Here is a 20,383-nt window from a genome sequence, read left to right on the forward strand (position 1 = left end):
AGTGTTATTGTAAAGTGGTGGTTAAAACTGCTGCATTCTTAAAAGCATTCCCATCTAGTCTCTTTTGTGTGTGTGGGGGGGTGTTTTTTGTTTGTTTGTTTGTTGAGAAAGAGGTAAAAGAAGGTTTATTACTTTGCTAACGAAGGAGAAACATAGGGGACTCCTGTCCCAAAGACTGATTCTGCCCCTCATCAGAAACAGGGGTTGTGTGTGTGTGTGTGTGTACACACCAGGGATTGAACTCAGGGGCACTTGGCCACTGAGCCATATCCCCAGCCCTAATTTGATTTTATTTAGAGACAGTGTCTCACTGAGTTGCTTAGCGCCTCACTAAATTGCTGAGGCTGGCTTTGAACTCCCAATCTTCCTGCCTCCGCCTCCTGAGCCACCATGCCCAGCTCTTGTCTGTCTGTCTGTCTCTCTCTTTAATATTTATTTTTTAGTTGTAGTTGGGCACAATACCTTTGTTTTATGTGTTTATTTTTATGTGGTGCTGAGGATCGAACCCAGGGCCTCGCACGTGTAAGGTGAGCGCTCTACCACTGAGCCACAACCGCAGCCCTCTAGTCTCTCTTAATAACATTTTCTCCTGCAGAAACACATGATGGAAAATCAGCCTGATAGGGCTGTATTTCATTGGCCATCTATGGGTCAGCCTGTTAAATTGTTTGCAGAGATGCCTTGACAGATAATTAGGTATATCCTAGGGTAGTCAAGACTAGGAGCTTCTAATCTGCATTAATAAAAATAAGGGAAGAGGAAATTATTGGTGTACTTGCTTAGGTGTATTAAAACCCCAGGGAGGGAGGGAGGGAGGGGGCTGAGGTACTAGGGCCTATCTAGTCCTACAAAGGTCTTTCAGAGTGAATGCCATCACCAGGTTGCACCTTTAAGTTTGTAATTAGCGCTAACCCAACTAATCTTTTTTATATTCTTTAGCCATTTAGCCTAGGGAAAACCATACCCTATATATTTTTATATATTAAACAATATAAAGCAATAATTAAATGGAACATTTGTAGATTTAAAAATGACTTGCATTTTTAATCCTCAAGTACATATTTATCATTAATTGGGTTTCAAGGATGTGCATATACAAAAATTTAATGAATTTAATGAGGTCCTTCCTAAATAAGTTGTGCCTCCCGAGTAGGTCCTTATAGTCTTGCTTTTCCATTAAGCATTGTAAATTTCAGCCTAATCCCTGAGAGTTTCAAAACAGGGGAGTAAATTTTTAATAATTTCCTATACTTATAAAAAGATATAAAGATATTGACAGATGTCTTGTATGTGACTAATTTTTAAGTTTTTGCTATGCTTAGTACTTCATGCAAATCTTCTCATTTAATCCTCACGGCCAATTTTGTGGAGGAAAAGTACTGACTCTTACCAGTTGAGGGAACTGGGGTTTAAAATGGTGAAGTGACTTGCTCGAGGTCACACAGCAAGCAAGTGACAGATTAAGGACTCAAATTCATGCTTATATCTTCTGCCTGTGATACAGATGGTCAAGTTAACTGACTGTATCTTAGGGTTTGGAGGTTTTTTTTAAAGACGTAATTTTGAAGTTGGTGTTAAAATTATGAGAGCAAAACTGGGCGCAGTGGCGCATGCCTGTAATCCCAGCAACTGGAGAGGCTGAGGCAGGAGGTTGGCAAATTTGCCAGCCTCAGCAATTTAGTCAGTAACGTAGTCTCAGAAAGGTCTGGGGATATGGCTTAGTGGCAGAGCACCCCTGGGTTCAATCCCCAGTGCCCTGTCCCCAAGATTATGAAAGCAAAAAAAAAAAAAAAAGCAGAAATTACTGTTTTGACCATATCCTTGCTATTAGTAATATAGCTGTCATCTGCAGAATGTGCTCCTTCTATCAGACACAAAAACTGAAATTTGGTTTCAACTTTGAAATCTTTGGGAAAAAGTGGAGGCTGGAAAGTACTTTGATTTTCTTTAGAAACATTTTAAGTAGGTGAAAATAAGATTGGAAAGAGAATCCATCCATCATTCAGAATTGGAAAGCGTATTCAGAATTGCAAAGCATATTTACAATGATGAATGTTACATTCTCTTTGACTAATGAAGTAGGCATCTAGAATAGGAAGTTACATACTGAACTTCGGGGCAAGCATTGAGGAAAAAATTTTGCCAGTTACAGCCTTTTTAAAAAATTTTAAGCAAAACATTTTTCTTTGTACTTTAAAAGAGTCTTTTTGTTTAGGACCTAGCTTGGCTGCAAAGTGTCTGCTGGCTAACTTCCTATTTTGATGCTGTGGCTGAAAGTTGCTGATACTGTTTTGCACGGTGATTTGTCTTCTTGTTTTGTGAAAATGAGAAAATTCATGTGTAGGAAATCCTATACCTGAATATTTCAAGCCTCCTTTGTATGAATATGCATAGTATTTATGTGAAAAAGTAACAGTGGCACCATTTCCTCACTGATTAGGGTGGTTTTTTTCACATTATGGTTTCCTTTTAATTTGAAGGAATAAATTTTCTGCCAGATGTGCACACACCTGTAATCTCAGCTGCTTGAAGCTTGGGAGGCTGATGCAGGAGGATCCCAAGTTTAAAGCCAGCCTCAGCAACTCAGTGAGGCCCTTAAGCGACTTAGTGAGACCGTGTCTCAAAGTAAAAAATGAAAGAGGGCCAGGGAATGTGGCTCAGTGGTTAAGTACCCATAGGTTCAATTTCTGGTACCAAAGGGGGAAAAATTAATTTTCTAAGGGAGGGTATAGTAACCAGGTGGTAACTATTCTATAAGCTCTTGATTCTTTTTAGGAAAAATTCTTTGATATAACATCTAGAATTCATTATTGGGGCTGGGGTTGTGGCTCAGTGGTAGAATGCTCGCCTAGCATACATGAGGCACTGGGTTCGATCCTCAGCACCATATAAAAATAAAATAAAGGTATTGTGTCCACCTATAACTAAAAAATTTAAAAAATAATAAAAATAAATAAAATTCATTATTGCTTATTTCTAGATCAAATTGTTTGCAGTAATTAAATTAGAAACACTACTCATTGGAGAGACAGTGTGGGGAAAAAGTAAAGAGAAAATGTTTTAAAGTATAAAGTAAGCAATACTGAAGAATGTTTTTCAGCTCAACTTGATATGTACATGGTATTCACTTAGAAGTTTTTTTTCATAATGTTTTTAACTTCCCTTGTTCTTTAAGATAAAAATACTCCAGGCAGAAAATTGAAAAGTATTATTCAATTCCCAAACCAGATTTTCTAGTCAAATGGAACTTTTGCCTTATTTCAATCAAAATTTAGAATGTATGTTAAAATTAGTTTTTGTAGTTTTTTTGTTTTATTGTGTTTTGTGTGTGGGTGCTGGGGATGAAACCTAGGGCCTGCTGCATGTAGGTAAGTGCTCTACCACTGAGTCACACCCCACCCTCTACAAGTGTTTAAAACAGGCACAGAAGAATTGGCCCTGCTCCTTCCCCTGCTACCTCTAAGTTGTGCTCCTGGACAAGACCATCTATGATGAGGAGTGGCAGCCTCTTTCTGTAGGATTTTGGAAGAATAAAGTATTGGGGCTGATCTTTCCACTGTTCTAAAACTAGTCCAATGGAAGAAAGCAGTGACCTGGGTGATGAGCTCTAAACTCCTCCAGGATTCTGGGTTAGTAAGTCAGAGATAAAGCCCAGTAAATACTGATAGTTGTCCTAAAGATTTACGGGATGCTAAAGGTTTGGGCAAAAGGCTGTTTGTATTATCTTGTTAAATTGTGCAGCTACTTGCACATTGAACTAAAAACATACTTTGACTTGGTGATGACCTGGCTTAGAATTTCTCATAGGTTAACTTGTCCACATGGGATCTAAGAGAACTTGGGATGCCAAAGGCATTTGGTTTGTACCAGCTGATTCAGAAGTTGTGTCACCCAAAATTTTGAAATGGATACAACCCCAAATTATTTAACTTTCTAGGAATGGTGGTGCACACCTGTAATCCCAGTGACTCAGGTGGCTGAAGTAGGAAGAGTGCAAGCTGAGGTCAGCCTTTGCAACTTAGACCCTGTCTCAAAAAAATCAAAAGAACTGGGAATGTTGCTCAGTGGTAGAGTATCCCTGGGTTCAATCCCCAGTACAAAAATATGTATATTTATTTTATTTGTGAATGATAGGAGTGAAAATATGAGTGAGAATTTCTGTATTATATGCCAGATACAGGTAGTTATGATTCAACAATATACATTTTTTTCTCCCCCTAATAAAAAAGTATAAGGTCTGGAGTCTTTGGAAAGATTTTTTTTGGGGGGGGGTAGTATGTGGTGTTTGGGACATTTATGGGGGTTAACTAAATGCATGATACTGTTTTTGTTTTGTTACTGGGGATTGAACCCAGGGGCACTTAACCACAGAGCCACATCCCTGCCTTTTTATTTTTTTGAGACAGGCTTGCTAAATTGGTTAGGGCCTCAGCCTCCTGAGTCACTGGGATTTTAAGCATGCACCTTGTTTTGTTTTTGAGAGTGGATCCTGCCCAGGCTGACCTTGAACCTTGGAATCCTCCTGCCTCAGCCTCCTAAGTAGCTGGATTTATAAACCTGTACCTCTGGGCCCAGCTGTTGATACTGTTCCTAACATGTATTAACTGATTTACTTCTGATAGCAATTCTAAAATTAGGTGATTTAATAACCCCATTTTTTTTAAAAGTAAAACTAAACAACTTACCCAGTGCCAGACAATAAGTGTGATGAAAGGATTTTTTATCTTTTAATGAGAATTTTTTACTTGGGAATGGTAGAGAAATTTAGATTATGACTGCCAACATCATAAATCTATTAGATATATATGATATAAACATTAAATCCCACTGTCACAAATAACTCATTTAGGAAATGTTCATAATGAGACTTTTTTGGTGGTTTGTTGAGTGCATGTGAAGTGCTGTGTGTGTGTGTGTGTGTGTGTGTGTGTGTAATGCTAGAGGAACTCAAAGCCTCATGCATGTTAGGTAAGCACTCTTCTACTGAGCTACACCCCAGCCCACAGTAAATATTTTGAAATACAGGAAAAGTAATATACATTTTCTGAGACATAAAGTAATCCAAAATGTTTTCACCAAGGAGTTGTATAGTGTATAGAATTTGAAAAACTAATAACCCTCAGGTTTCTCAGGGTTTTCTGCTATTTTTCCAGGTGCTGACTTGGACAGCACCAATGACCACTAAGGGCCATACTGACTAACTGAAAGAATCTTGGTTTAGGAGTGGTTTTAAAAGGCTTATTAGATTCTAGTCTTTGTTCTGCTTAATGTTTTTGTGTTTTTATAAACTTTTTACTTCCAGTCCAGTTTTTTCCTTTGTCTTGGTACAAGTCAGCTGTGTCCAAGTTTGTTGGGGTTTCAGCCAGCCAAAAGAATTTCTTTTCATTTGCTGAAATTCTAAACAAGATCATTAAAATTAAAACATAAATGGAGATGTTACCTTCTTTGGCTACATGTGGGAAAATCTGGGTGTAATGAGAATTTACACCTGTATCTCACAATCGCTAAGGAATGAATGCAGCATTGAACTCTGTTTACCATCCAGGGTTGCCCTCAGAAAACACTATCCTAGCTGGGCATGGTGGCATTCACCTGTAATTCCAGGGACTTGGGAGGCTGAGGCAGGAGTATCAAAAGTTTGAGACTAGGGCTGGGGTTGTAGCTTAGTGGTAGAGTGCTTGCCTTGTACATGTGAGACACCGGGTTCCTCAGCACCTCATAAAAATAAACAAACAAAGATATTGTGTCCACCTACAACTTAATTTCTTTTTTTTTAAGTTTGAGACCAGCCTCAGCAACTTTGCAAGACCCTCTCTTAAAACAAAAATCAGGGCTGGGGTTGTAACTCAGTGATAGAGCACCCTTGGGTTTAATACCTAGTACAGGGGTGGGGGGAGAAGAAAAAACATTATCTACCCCAAACAGTAAGATAGGAAATCATTATTAAGGAACATGATTTAAATTATTTTTGTAAAATAAAATAAATTATTTTTGCATATAGAAGTCATTTTTAAGAATATTTAATAAACTGTTTGATGTTGTTCAGGCAGTTATGGTACTCAGTAATGGACTCATTGGTACTCTGAAAATAGGGCTTCTTCTGACCTAACCTTGCAGTTTTTACCTTGTTCTACACCTAATTCATAACTTTTGGAGTGCTAGAGTTCAAGGAAGATAGGAGAAAAGCAAGAATTGATAAACTGACAAGTTTGTGTCCTACCAGAGCACAGAACATTTTTACCGTGTCTTTTTATTTTTCTAGTAATGATGCATTCTTTTATCAGCATTCATTTCAGTGCCATTTCATTTTCATTTCATGGTGCACTGCTACCACTGCCACTGACATTATTTTGCTTAGTGATTCGGCTTATGACTTTCCTTCCCTCTCGTTTTTTTAAGAATATTTTTTAGTTGTCAATGGATCTTTATTTTATTTATTTGTATGTGCTGCTGAGAATCAAACCTAGTGCCAGGCAAATGCTCTACCACTGAGCCATAATCCCAGCCCCTCCTCCCCACTTTTTAATTCCATAAATGCAAGGTTTTGTTTTTGTTTTTTCCTGTTTTGTTCACTGTTTTAAAGGCAGTCACTAAAACATTGTCTAGTACATGGTGGGCACTCAATAAATACTTGTTGGATTATAACTAATTTACTTTTCTTACTTTCATCTGTAAGATGACAGTTCATCTGAAATTTCCATTTCTGTAAAACATATAAGTTGAGCCACCCCTGTAGGGTAGAATCAGTTTTGCTCACCTCAAAGTTTCATTCCTGTCTGAAGGGAGGACTCCTAGGCAGTTTTACTTTAACCCTGATTTGGTCCATGAATGTTTTCTGATAGAAACAATGACCATGACATCCAAAAACAATTTGTTAAAAATATTTATTTTTTAGTTATAGGTAGATGCAATATCTTTTTTATTTTTATGTGGTGCTGAGGATTGAACCCAGTGATTCTGCTTATTACTTTCCTTCCCTCTCCTTTTTTTAAAAATATTTTTTAGTTGTCAATGGATCTTTATTTTATTTATTTGTATGTGCTGCTGAGAATCGAACCCAGTGCCAGGCAAGTGCTCTACTCCTGAGCCACAACTCAGACCCTGTAAGATGACAGTTCAATGCCTACCTCACGCATGGTAGGCGAGCGCTCTTCCTCTGAGCCACAACCCCAGTCCCCCAATAATAATTTATGACCCAGTTTTCAGAATATTTCTGATTTAAATGTGGTTGATAATACTTAAAACTTCAGCTTTTGGGACTTTTTAATGCACAATGCTGGGCTTCATTTATCGTATACTCTTAATCCTGTCATGCTAAATATTGGGACTGTGTTTCTTACATTAGAACTAAATCTGAATTATAATTTACTTCAAATATTTTCTGTCCTAGCAGTACAGTTTTACAACCAAAGTTCAGCAATTTTTCATCTATAAAGACTCTTTTTTCTAATACCCAGATTATAGTTTTACTGAGCTATTTATCATTCTAAAGCTATTGATCTGAGCCATAGCTCAGGTCCTGTTTCATCAAATATCAGTGATATGTCAAAGTAAGGGAACTCTATATAGCATTTGGAAACATTTTTATAGTAGTAGAATTTATTTATTGTAAGATTTATTTTCAATTTAATAAGTTTGAGGTCAGAACTTTGCTTTTATCTAATATGATTATTCGGGTTCTCACATGAAAAAGAGAACATTAGCTAAATAATGGTCACCCAAAAGAATTTCTCTTTGACGTTTTCCCAATTCTTCATTCATGCTCAAGGCATTGCTGTTCTGAGCCTACTTAGATTTCATATGCTGAATCTTTAATTCATTTATTTGGAATTGTTTATCTAAGACCTACTTTGTTCCAGCTCCGGTTATATAACATATATAACAGAGTGCATGAAAGACAGACAGTGCCTTCCCTTGCGATGGTTGTTTTTATCTTTTTCTGAAATAAAAACTTGCTAGATTTGAAAGTTAGGAAACAATGTGGTAAATTAATGGCTAGTGGTATTAATAACTGTTAAAAAATGCACCAATAATAGAAATAATGCATTCTTAAGAGAGAGAGAGAGAATTTTAATATTTATTTTTTAGTTTTTGGTGGACACAACATCTTTGTTTGTATGTGGTGCTGAGGATCGAACCCGGGCCGCACGCATGCCAGGCGAGCACGCTACCGCTTGAGCCACATCCCCAGCCCCTTATTGGTGCATTTTACAATTATACATAATAGTAGGATTTGTACATGCACACAGTAAAACAGTATAACTTGGTCAGTTTCATTCTCCAATACACCACTTTTATTTTAAAAGGAATTCTGGATGGAGTTAACTCTGTCTTAACCAAAGAAACCAATTGGCACTGTTGAATTTTGCTTAAAATGGCAAGTTGGTACAAGAGATTTGGGAGCAAGCCATTCATACACAGGACAGAGCTTTCTTGGGGGTAGAATAGAATAATTTTAATCTCATTTTCAGGTTCAGGAAAGGGATGCTATCTCTCTTAAAGATCAAAAAGAAATATGAGGATGGGCACGGTGGCACATGCCTGTAATCCCAGTGATTTGGGAGGCTGAGGCAGGAGGATTTCGAGTTCAAAGCCAGCTTCAGCAACTTGGCATGACACTGCTACTTAGCAACTCGGCAAGACCCTGTCTCTAAATAAAATACAAAAAAGGGATGAGGATATGTGGTCCAGTGGTTAAATGCCCCTGGGTTCAATCTTCGGTACCAAAAAAAAGGAACTCTGACCATTCTTTTTTCCTTCTCAGATTGTGGGAATGTAACAGTGGATTTATAGAGGCGGTGTGATTTTAAATTGTTCAGCTTACACATAAAAGTATTTCAGGGGCTGGGGTTGTGGCTCAGTGGTAGAGTGCTTGCCTCGCAGCTATGAGACACTGGGTTTGATCCTCAGCACCACATAAAAATAAGTAAAATAAAGATTTTTTTTTTTTAAGTATTTCAGTGCTTCAGAGCATTAAGGTATTTGTTTTGTATTGATTGTGTTGCTTCTGTTGTGTAACCCACAAAAAGAAAAAAACTACCCCAAATTTTCCAATACTATCACCCTTCTTTATGTTTCACTTTTGCAGGGGGAAAAGTAAACTAATTAAAAATTTTTTGTTGTGGAAATTTTTTGTCATTTGCAGTTTTTAGCATGTTATGGCTTTCCTGTTTCCATGTTGGCAATTTTATGCATGTCTTGTAAGATAACTGTTGATCATTGCTTTGTTACATATTTGTGTGTGTTTGTATAAATATATATGTACACACACACACACCCCGTGTGTGTATATGTGTGTGTTTGTGTATAATTTAAAAATAAAAAGCATGCTGCTTGGCCTGACTAGCTAATGTGTGATTGTACCTGGTAAACAATTTTTTTCTTTCAAATTTTGACCATAGTGGAATTGAGCTCTCTTTGCTCTGATGAGCCACCTTCAGAAATTATGACTTCCTCCTTTCTTTCATCCTCTGAAACACTTAACTCTGACCCTGCAACACTACAAGGAGAAAAAAATAAAGTGTTAGGCAGCCAGCCTGTTATAGCCAAAGAAGGAAAAGATCACTTGGCTCTTCTACTACATATGAAAAAGATGGAAAAGCCTCAGGGGACCTGCAAAGACAGAGCAGACTCTCCAGTTTCTCTTGCAGCAGGAAGAGTTCCTTGTAATCAACCTTCCATTCCAGCCAGTTTCCCAGAGCGTCCTGCTTTTCTCCTAAAGGAAGCCTGTCAAGTAGAAGAGCAAATAAATAAAGATCAACAGTCCAAGAACTCAAATCAGGTACTGAATAGGGAGGATAAAACTGCATTGGATGTTGATGACAGGTTCACTTTGCCAGTTGCCCAGAAACTACCCACTGAGCAGTCTAATGAAGAAGGCACTAAAACATATTCCTTGTCCCCCTCTGAAGTTTCAGGTGGTGGTATTATAGAAAAAGATTCCCCTGAATCACCATTTGAAGTAATTATTGACAAAGCAGCATTTGACAGAGAATTTAAAGATTCATATAAGGAGAGCGCAAATGATTTGGGTGGCTGGGCAGTGTACACTGATATAGAATCATCTGCAGACATGTCAGAGACTAATGACAAAGTGTTTCCACTGAGAAATAGAGAGACAGGGCGTTACCCATCCTCTGCATTACTCACTAGACAGTTTTCACACACAACTGCAGCATTGGAAGAGGTGTCTAGATGTGTGAATGATATACATAACTTTACTAATGAAATATTGACTTGGGACTTGGTTCCCCAACTGAAACAACAGACTGATAAATCTTCTGACTACCCCACAAAAAGTGCAGGACTTGACAGGAGTGAATATCATTCAGAAATCCCAGTAGTAAATCTTAGGACAAACACTTACCAGAAAATTCCTGCATGTTCTATCAATGAGAGCACATCTATCACCAAAATCACAGGTGATTGGGAAGACACATCTCTCCCACAAGAAAATGCTATCATTGGAAAACCTGTAAGTGACCATCTCATTTCCACAAAAGAAGTCAATGTCAAAGGTGTACAAGGTGATAAACAGAAACAAGATGACATACTTCCAGAGTTGCCTGGATCTCCATGTGAGAAACATGTCTCTTTGGGTTCTGGAGTGGCCACAGTGAAAGTGGTTTTACCTGATGACATCCTGAAGGATGAAACAAACTGGCAGATCTCTGTGCCAGAAGAAATCACAGAGGCAGATAGTTCTGGTGAGTCTGATGACACAGTAATAGAGGACATCACAGCAGAGAGATCATTTGAAAATAGGATTCACACTGAAAAACCTTTCTCTGTTCCAAATGCTGTTGTAAGAACAAATGAAATCAAAGAGACTCCCGGTTGTAAGGTAGAAAGTACAACATCTAAAAGCACTGAAGAGCTGGTCAGGGAGCCACATCAAACTCAGTCTGGTAGTCTTGGAAGGAGACCAGTTGGTGAGGCAGTGTGTTCACCAATACCTGGTATGAATGTTGTGTTGGAAGATGTAAGAGAGTCCAGTGCTGTGAGTGAAGGTGCTCCTGAAAAGCCCATTACAACTGAGAACCCAAAACTTCCTTCAACAACACCTCCAAATGTTTTTAGTGAGACAGAATTCTCATTAAATGTGACAGCTTCTGCCACGTTGGAGTCATTATATGGAAATCATATTAGAGACATAGATGATTCCTCCCCAGAGGACTTGATGGCAGCCTTAACAGAAACCAGAGAGAAAGGAATACTAGGTAAAGAGGAAGGAACTGATTCTGAAGCATTGTCACAGAAGCCAGCTTCTCCTGTAGAAGTCTCATCTGAGAGTGAGTCAAATAGTTCAAGCAAAAACAGTGCAAAATGCAAAGAAACAAATGGAAGTGACTTTCTGGATGTTTTTACTACCTGTGGGACTCCAGTGGTATCTCTTGACTTAGAACAGGAGCAGCTCACAATCAGAGCCCTGAAAGAGTTAGGTGAAAGGCAGGGTGAGGAGCTACCTTCTGTGCAGGGTGAAGAATCTCCTTCTGAAGAAAGACTCAAGCAGACATTTGCTCCAGAACCTTGGCCACAGAGATCAGATGACATCCTAGAACATACAGATGTTAAGACTGGCTCTGATCTTGGGATTTCCAAAAAGCCCACTATTATCAAAGAAACTAGGGTAGATATTATTTCCAGCCTTAGCAAGACTGAACTGGTAAACAAGCATGTCCTACCAAGACTTCTGACAGACTTCTCAGGTAACCATTTATATTAGAAATATTGCATGTGATTAATTCAGCTGTGATTGATTACTTATCAGAGTGCCTTTTCTTAGTCTCTGGTTTATGCCTATAGAATTATAGCTGGGATACCACACCCTGTATGGTGGGGGAAGGCAAAGTGTTTTTGTTTTTGTCTTTTATGATCACTTGATTTGATTTCCCTATACCAGTATTCCCTGAAGCAGTAAACCACTTTGTAAAATTAATTTTCCCTGAAAGAAATGTCTTAATATTTCAATTATATTTCAGGGTCCTTCTTTCCTTTTAGGTTAGCCTGAAGGTGAATACTGCTTTTAAGGATAGCATTACATTGATTTGGCTAAGCACTTGCCTGGCATGCAGAAGGCCCTGGGTTTGATCCCCATACTGCCAGGAAAAAAATCATCATGTTCTAATTTATTTACAAAATAATTTTTAAATCTCCATAACAATTACACTGCTGGGCACTTGGGTTTTTTTGATAGAGACCTTGTGAAATCTACTTAGCAATCAAAGATAAAGGAATTCCTGTTGGGAAAGACAGTAAATGAAAGTTTTAATTAATTTAGTCATATACCACAGAGATTTAATGCTCTGAAAGTAGGTAATCAGTATTAAAATACTCTTTTGCAGTAATACTTAAGAGAACTTTGTGAATTCTTGTACTTTGGACTTTAATATTCTTCAGGCCACAACTCATTAGATGGTACCAGAAGCCCTTCCTCTTATCTCATATTTGAAATCATCCATTTCCTCATAATTATTGGCTTTCATTTAGATTACTTCAAGTGCTGTCTCTTCTAGGGTCACAAAGAGACAAAAAATAAGGCTATTTAAAGCCCTTCGTAAATGGTCCCTGACCTCCAATCTAATACCCCAATTCTATTCTAACTGTATACATACTGTTAGATGCAACCTAGGGATCTGTGGTTTCAGAATATTTTTGATAATAGACCCTTTTTTCCAGATGAAATCATACATAGAGTTATAATGCTGCAAAAATATTAGGATAAATGTACTTATATTTGATTACATTTTTAACTTTTTATAAATGTATTTCCTTACTGAAGATCATAGACAGATTACTTAATCTTTCTAAATTTTATTTTCAACTTTTAGATACCGGGAATTAACCCAGGGGTGCTTTGCCACTTTGCCACTGAGCTACATTCCCAGCCCTTTTTATTTTTTATTTTGAGATGGGCTATTACTAGTTGCTGAGGATCTCCCTACATGACTGAGGTTGACCCCAAACTTGTAGTCCTCCCGTCTCAGCCTCCCAAGTCACTGGGATTACAGATATGTGCCACCATGATTGTGTTAATCCACAATGCAAAGAAAAGACCACTGAACTCCAATTTTGAATTAAACTAAAGCAAGCTTATATTTGTGTACACAGGAAGTGGCCAGGACTGTCTCTCCGAAAACCTTGGGCTAGAGATCAGTACCCCAGCTGTCTAGGAACACAGTTTCATAGCACAAAAAATCACAAAGGGGGATGTCTTGAGAACCTACAGATAACAGGATTTTGACAAGCATAATACAAAGGCAGATAGTAGGTTAATGATCTACATGGCTTAACATTTCAAGGTAGAGTATAAAGTTAGATCCATCAGAATTTATGAAGTGCCATTGAGGTTTCAGAGAGGGTTGTTACTTGGTCAGGGAAAGCCAGGCATGGTTGAGTTCAAGGCATGGGCAGGAATTCCAAACAAGTTTACAGATCGCAATAATTTATAGTAAAACAGAAATTAACTTTTTATGACTTTGTGACGAGATGGCTCCCAGTCTTAAAATGGAATAAGACTGGGTTCATCACTTGGCCTAAATTTTAAATATTAAAATTGAGAGAATGATCATACTTAATCCTATAATGCTACTTATTATAAGGGTTGAATGTGAAAAACGCAGGCATTGTATTCTCTAGTATATAGTGAATATTCAGTCAGATAGGGCACCACGCATGGGTCCTGGTACATAATGTGTACTGGATAATTATTTCTTGAGTTATCAGTACATCAAGGTTTTGTTTTTATTTTTGTTTTGTGGTACTGGGCATTGAACCCAGGAGTTCTCTAGTTACCCTGAGCTACATCTAGCCCTTTTTCTTTTTTTTTTTGGCGGGTGAGGGGTTACCATGGATTGAACTCAGGGGTACTCAACCACTGAGCCACATCCCTAGCCCAATTTTTTTGTATTTTATTTAGAGACAGGATCTCGCAGAGTTGGTTAGTGCCTTGCTAAGTTGCTGATGCCGTCTTTGAACTCTCAGTCCTCCTGTCTCAGCCTCCCAAGCCATTGGGATTACAGGCATGCGCCACCGTGCCCAGCTGTTTTTCTTATTTTAAGACAAGGACTTGATAAATTGCCAAAGCTGGACTTGCCTTTTTTTTGGGNCTATCTATTTATTTATTTATTTATTTTAGTTGTAGTTGGACACGATATTTATTTATTTTTATGTGGTGCTGAGGATCAAACCCAAGGCGCATACATGCTAGGCAAGTACTCTACCGCTGAGCCACAACCCCAGCCCCCATAGTGCCTTGCTTTTGATGAGACTGGCTTTGAACTCATGATTCTCTTGTCTCAGCCTCCCACACTGGGATTACAAGCTTGTGCCACCATGCCTGGCTGGAGATTTAATACCTCTTTCTCAGTGATCAATAACCAATTAGACACACATTTCTGAACAATATGATCAACCACTTTGACCTAGGTGATATTTATAGAACACCCTGCTACCCTACAAATTGCAGAGTAAACTTCCTACCAGTAAATAAAGTATACATTCAACATTATAGACAACTGGCGAGGTCATAAAAAATTCTCTCAATTTCAAAGGAATTTATTATCTATTTTAGTGCTGGGGATTGAACCCAGAGGCATTTTACCACCAAGCCACATCCCCAGTCTTTTTTTTTGTGTGTGTGGTGCTGGGGATTGAACCCTTGGCCTTGTGAATTCAAGGCAAGCACTCTACCAACTGAGCTATATCCCCAGCCCGCCCAGTCTTCTTTATTTTTTATTTTGAGACCCTAATTTGTTAGGGTCTCACTAAAGTTGCTGAACTTGGCCTTGAACTTGGGATCCTTCCGCCCTCTGCCTCCTGAGTCACTAAGATTACAGTAGTGCACTACCATGTCCTGCTCTAAGGAATGTATATCATATAGAGTATATTCTAAGACCATAATGAAACAGATGTTAGAATAATGAAAATAAGTTATTTAGGAAAATTCTCAAATATTTGGGAATTAAATAAGACACTTTTACATGATCTATAAATAAGAAAAAAATCATTAAAAAATTGAAATATTTTAAACTGACAATGAAAATAAAAACATCAGACTTGGACAATACAGTGCCAAGAAACTTATAGTTCTAAATAATCAGAAAAGAAAAAAATCAAAGATCTAAGGTTTCAACTGGAGAAGCTAGTGAAAGGAGAACAAAACAAAACCCGAATAAGTAGAAGAAATGAAATAAAGGTAAGAGCAGAAATTAATAGAATTTAGAAAGATGGGGAATAGCTGGGCATAGTAATACAGACCATAAATCCCAGTAACTCAGGAGGCTGAGGCAGGAGGATTGCAAGTTAAAGGCCAGCCTCAGTAATTTAGCGAGACTCTGTGTCGAAATGAAAAAATAAAAAGGGCAAGAGATGAGGCTCACTGGCAAAGTGCCCCTGGCTTTGATACCCAATACTATTTAAAAAAAAAATGGCTAATTATGGCTGGAGGGTGGTGGGCTCAGTGATAGAGCATTTACTTAGCATGTAAAAGACTGAGGAGCAGGGCGAGGTGGCATATGCCTGTAATCCCAGCAGCTCGGGAGGTGGAGGCAAGAGTATTGCAAGTTCAAAGCCAGCCTCAGCAATTTAGCAAGGCTCTGAGCAACTCAGTGAAACCCTGTCTCTCATAAAATACAAAATAGAGCTAGGGATGTGGCTCAGTGGTCGAGTGCCCCTGAGTTAAAAAACAAAAGGGCGGGGTGCTGGGGATGTAGCTCAGTGGTAAAGCTCTCTGGGGTTCAATCCCAAAAACCAAACAAAGGAGAATATACTTATGACTTTAGGATAGTCAGAGGTTTCATCGGTCACAGAATGCATTAAGCATAAAATTAATCAGACTTAAAATTTGTTCAATAAAAAGCACCATTCATTTGGGAGAAAATACTGGCAAAATGTATTTAATGAAGAACTAGTATCTATGAAATAATTTTTTAAAAAGGACAAGCCAATAAAAGAAGTTGGACAGAACAGCTTATGACACATCATAAAATAAGTTATGCAAATGACCAAAATCCAGCCAGGTGCAGTGGCACTCGCCTGTAATCCCAGCATCTTGGGAGGCTGAGGCAGAAGGATCCAAGTTCAAAGCCAGCCTCAACAACAGTGAGGCTCTAAGCAAGTCAGACCCTGTCTCTAAATAAAATATTAAAAAAATTCTCATTCATTCTCTCTCTCAAAAAAAAAAAAATGGTGAATTTATATACCCCCACACATAGTGAATCTCTCAAGTTTGTTGTTCTTGTGTGTCTGTTTTGTTTACCTACATTCTTAGCCCCTAAAGTAATTTTTTAAAACAGATCACAATGTTTTTTTTCTTTTATTATGGTCTAGTAGGCTTCTATTGGATGCAACCTTTCTTCATATAATTATACACTCTGCTTAAAAAACAAAGGTCGAAGACAATGGAGAATGAAAGAAGCAAGCAGATACTGAGAGAGTTGACAGTTGTAAGAAGAGACAACATGGAATTCATTTGCAGTTTTTACTGCTTTTAGCCAGAAGACAGGTTGAAGAAGTTGGCACCTGATCAGTTGCCTAAAACTTTCACAGAAAGTTACCTGAGGATGGAATTTGGGTCAGCTGCAACAAGTCAAGCACTAGATAATGAAGGGAGAAGGAATCCTGGAAAGGAAAGATGTAGACAATGAAAGCCTAAAATTCTATGCATAAATATTAATATTCTCCAGAAGAATAAAAACAGTAGAAAGTAAGTAAATGAAAAAATTCCAAAAAAAAAAAATATATATATATATATATATATATATACATACACACACACACACACACTATGCTGTCAACAAGCACAAGAAACAAGGGTATTACCAGAAACAAAAATAAGACATGTTTTGGTAAAAGACAGCAGGAAATCTTGACAGTCATAAATTTATATGTTTCAAAATACGTGAAGTAATAGTCAACAGAAATAAAGGGGAGAAGTGGGCAATTCTGTACTCATTATTGGAGATCTTTTTTTTGTTTGTTTTGTTTTGTTTTTTGGTACTGGGGATTGTACTCAGGGACAATCAACCACTGAGCCACATCTCCAGCCCCATTTTTTGGTANTTTTTTTGGGGGGGGGGGGTTCCAGGGATTGAACTCAGGGGCACTTGACCACTAAGCCACATCTACGCACTATTTTGTATTCTATTTGTAGACAGGGTCTCACTGAGTTATTCAGCACCTAACTTTCACTGAGGCTGGCTTTGAACTTGTGATCCTCCTGCCTCAGCCTCGAAAACTCTGGGATTACAGGAGCTGCCCCCAGCTGGACTTGAAATTTTCAATTTTTTTGTATATATTTTTTAGTTTTTGGGCTGGGGATATAGCTCAGTTGGTAGAGTGCTTGCCTCACATGCACAAGGCCCTGGGTTCAATCCACAGTGCCACACAAAAAACAGAATTTTTTTTTAATTGTTGATGGGCCTTTATTATATTTTTATTTATACATGGTGCTGAGACTTGAACCCAGTGCTTCACACATGTTAGGCAAGTACTCTACCACTGAACCACAACCCCAGCCTCTGGACTTGAATTGGTTTTTTGCAGGGGTGGGTACTGGGTACTGAATTTGGGGGCACTCAGCCACTGAGCCACATCCCCAGCCCTATTTTGTATTTAATTTAGAGACAGGGTCTCACTGAGTTGCTTAGCGCCTCGCCATTGCTGAGGCTGGCTTTGAACTCATGATTCTCCTGTCTCAGCCTCCCAAGCCACTGGGATTACAGGCCTAGATCATCATGGGGCTTGTTTTGTTTTGGGGGTGCTGGGAATTGAACCCTGGGCCTCACATGTATTAAGTGAATGCTCTATGTCTTAACCACACCCCCAGTCCTTGAGGTTTTAGAGTAAACCCCAAATTTTAAATAATTCAGAATAGCAGTATACTCTAGTAATTGACTACTGTTGAACTTAAAGAATGCTAGTTTAGCCTGGCATGGTGACGCAAGCCTGGAATCCCAGCAATTCAGAAGGTTGAATTAGGAGGATCACAAGTTCAAAGCCAGCCTCAGCATAATCAACTGAGAGAGACCCTCCCAAAATAAAACATAAAAAGGGCTGGGTATGGCCCACTGGTTAAGTGCCCCTGGGTTCAATCCCCAGGATCAAAAAAAAAAAAAAAAGGAGTGCTAGTTTATAATATTGTTAAATTTGGATTAAGGAACATCTGGTTCTAATTCATGCTTTATTGTGCTTAGAAGAGGCCTGAGTTTCTTTACATGTAAAATGAGGATGTTGAAGTAGATGGTCTTCAATTATTTCAATAAGGATTGTCTGACTCTGAACATTGTAGATTTTTTCCTGTGTGGTTGTTGTTGTAATTATTACATGTGGTTACTTTTGAGTGATGAGGCTACAGAAATTAGGCTACAAAAACTCCAGTGTCTAATTCTGGCACTTTCATGTATAAGTGTGGTCTCGGACAATTGCTTTAACTGGTTTAGGATCTTCCTTTGTTAATAGGGTGATGGTAATTACTTTGCCATGCTTTATGTGTTGTTGTAAATAAAGAACTGTGCAAATATTAGAAATGATTAGTAATTTGCAACTGAGTTGTTTAATCTATGAGAAATGAAAAGGGCTTTGGAAAATTCATCGTATTTATCACTGATCAAATTCTGTGATTAGTAGATATTTTTAGATGACAAATAAGACTGATATAATTAGAGTTGAAAGGTCTTCCTTTGCATGTTTAAAAATTGAAAGCCTTGTTAAATTATTTTATGAATAAATCTATAAAATATAAACTATTTCAGTAAAATGTATTATCTTCTATAGTCTTTCTTAAAATAAAAACAGTTCTTTAATTATGTTCTAAAGTTGCTGGGCAGAAATATACCAAATAAATAATGAAAAATTATTATTATATACCAGTTTATAATGAGGCATTTATGATATTATAGTTAGTTGCTCAGTAATTATGGTATGATATTCTCTAACAATTTATAGGGGGTGGAATTAGATCCCTTCTTCATATACTTATTTTGGTAAAGATAGTTTTTGCTTTGGGGTATCCAGATTGGCAAGAATTGCAAGGAAACAGGCTTGGTGATGGTGTATTATACACTGCTAACCTTTCTGAGAGGCGGTTAGGTAATTTGTAATAAAAACCTATCGTAGCAATTTATTTTATTCCTTGCATTTCTCCTTTTCCTGCTGCCCAGTTAGGCCCCAGAGAGTCATAGGACATGTGATCATCTGGTTTGTGCCCCATGGGACTTGGAGGAGGGTGCCCTCTCTTTAGACTCTGGTGTAAGCTCATCTGCCTCAATTTCTCTTGTGGGGGCTACACAATGAGAGCAAGGCCTCAGCTCAGGATGGAGGTGGGAGAGGGAGAGCTTGGAGTAGGGTAGGGGCGGCACTGGTTCACAGTGGGGGCTCTATATGGAGAATTTGTGATTTCCCCCTCTCTAAGATTGGCCCAACCAATGGGAATTGGTGACTGTGTACAGATTCCAAAGAGACCTGTGTTGATGGCCTAATGTGATATTTGAAGGGTAGATGCCTTTATATCCTCTTCAAATAGAACTCTTAAAATATGGGAATGATAGTGATAGAGTAGATGAGCTAATAGCAGAGAGGAACAAGAACCCAAAAGAATCTCATTTTTCCCCAAATAATGCCTATAAATACATTCACTCTAAAAAGAGGAAGTCTTTGGGTCTGGGGTGAGATTGGATGTGAGTTTCAGTTTTCTGTGGGGAAAGTCCACTGTTGTCTGCCCACCTCAGCTGCCTTTTCAGGTATGCCTTTTCTATGCCCCACCCTGGCATAGAAAGATGGAGGAATGTGAGCACATGTGATTGGAGTGCCCCTAGACCTGCTGCTCCTCTCTTGCTTTATGCAGACCCTGGTCCACCTGCCTGGCTGAACTCTGCACTGTAAACCCTCTGCAGATAGATGACAGAGTGAAGTTAACCTTGCAGGCCAGCCAATAGTGACTGGCTTAGAATCAGCCAACCAGGATATCCACAGCCCAGCTACTGATGGCTAGGTGGCTTGGGTACATGTCTGCCAGCCTGGAATTGCTGGAACCCATTATTTCCTGCCACAGCCCACAGGACTTGCAGAACTGGAATTGGACTTCATTTTAGTTAGCTTTTCATCATTGTGACAAAAAAAAACCTGACAAGAACAACTTAGAGAATGAATAGCTTATTTTGGCTGACAGTTTTAGAGGTTCATTTCATGGTAGGCTAATTCCCTAGCTCTGGGCCTAAGGTCAGATTGAACACATGGTAGAAAGGTGTGGCAGAGGAAAGCTGCTCAGTTCATGACATCCAGGAAGCAGAAAACCTTAGCAATTTATTCTAAGAAAAGAAATTTATATGCAAAAATAACTACAAAGATGATTATTGTGGCACTGATTATGGTGGTGGCACATCTC

The 20,383-nt window shown here is 38.4% G+C and overlaps 1 protein-coding gene across 3 annotated transcripts in view; it reads left to right on the forward strand.

The window, feature by feature from the left end:
* Positions 1-20,383, forward strand: part of Rtn3 (reticulon 3) — a 68,194-nt gene that overhangs the window by 18,031 nt on the left and 29,780 nt on the right. The window contains exon 3 of one of the 3 annotated variants that reach the window (XM_048789046.1): positions 9,402-11,708. The exons of the other annotated variants lie outside the window; for them this stretch is intronic. Coding sequence (XP_048645003.1) covers positions 9,402-11,708 — 2,307 coding nt within the window. The remainder of the gene's footprint in view (positions 1-9,401; positions 11,709-20,383) is intronic. 3 annotated transcript variants of the gene reach the window in all.

The sequence above is a fragment of the Marmota marmota genome, unplaced genomic scaffold (genome assembly GCF_001458135.2).
Source record: "Marmota marmota marmota unplaced genomic scaffold, marMar, whole genome shotgun sequence".
Taxonomy (NCBI): domain Eukaryota; kingdom Metazoa; phylum Chordata; class Mammalia; order Rodentia; family Sciuridae; genus Marmota; species Marmota marmota.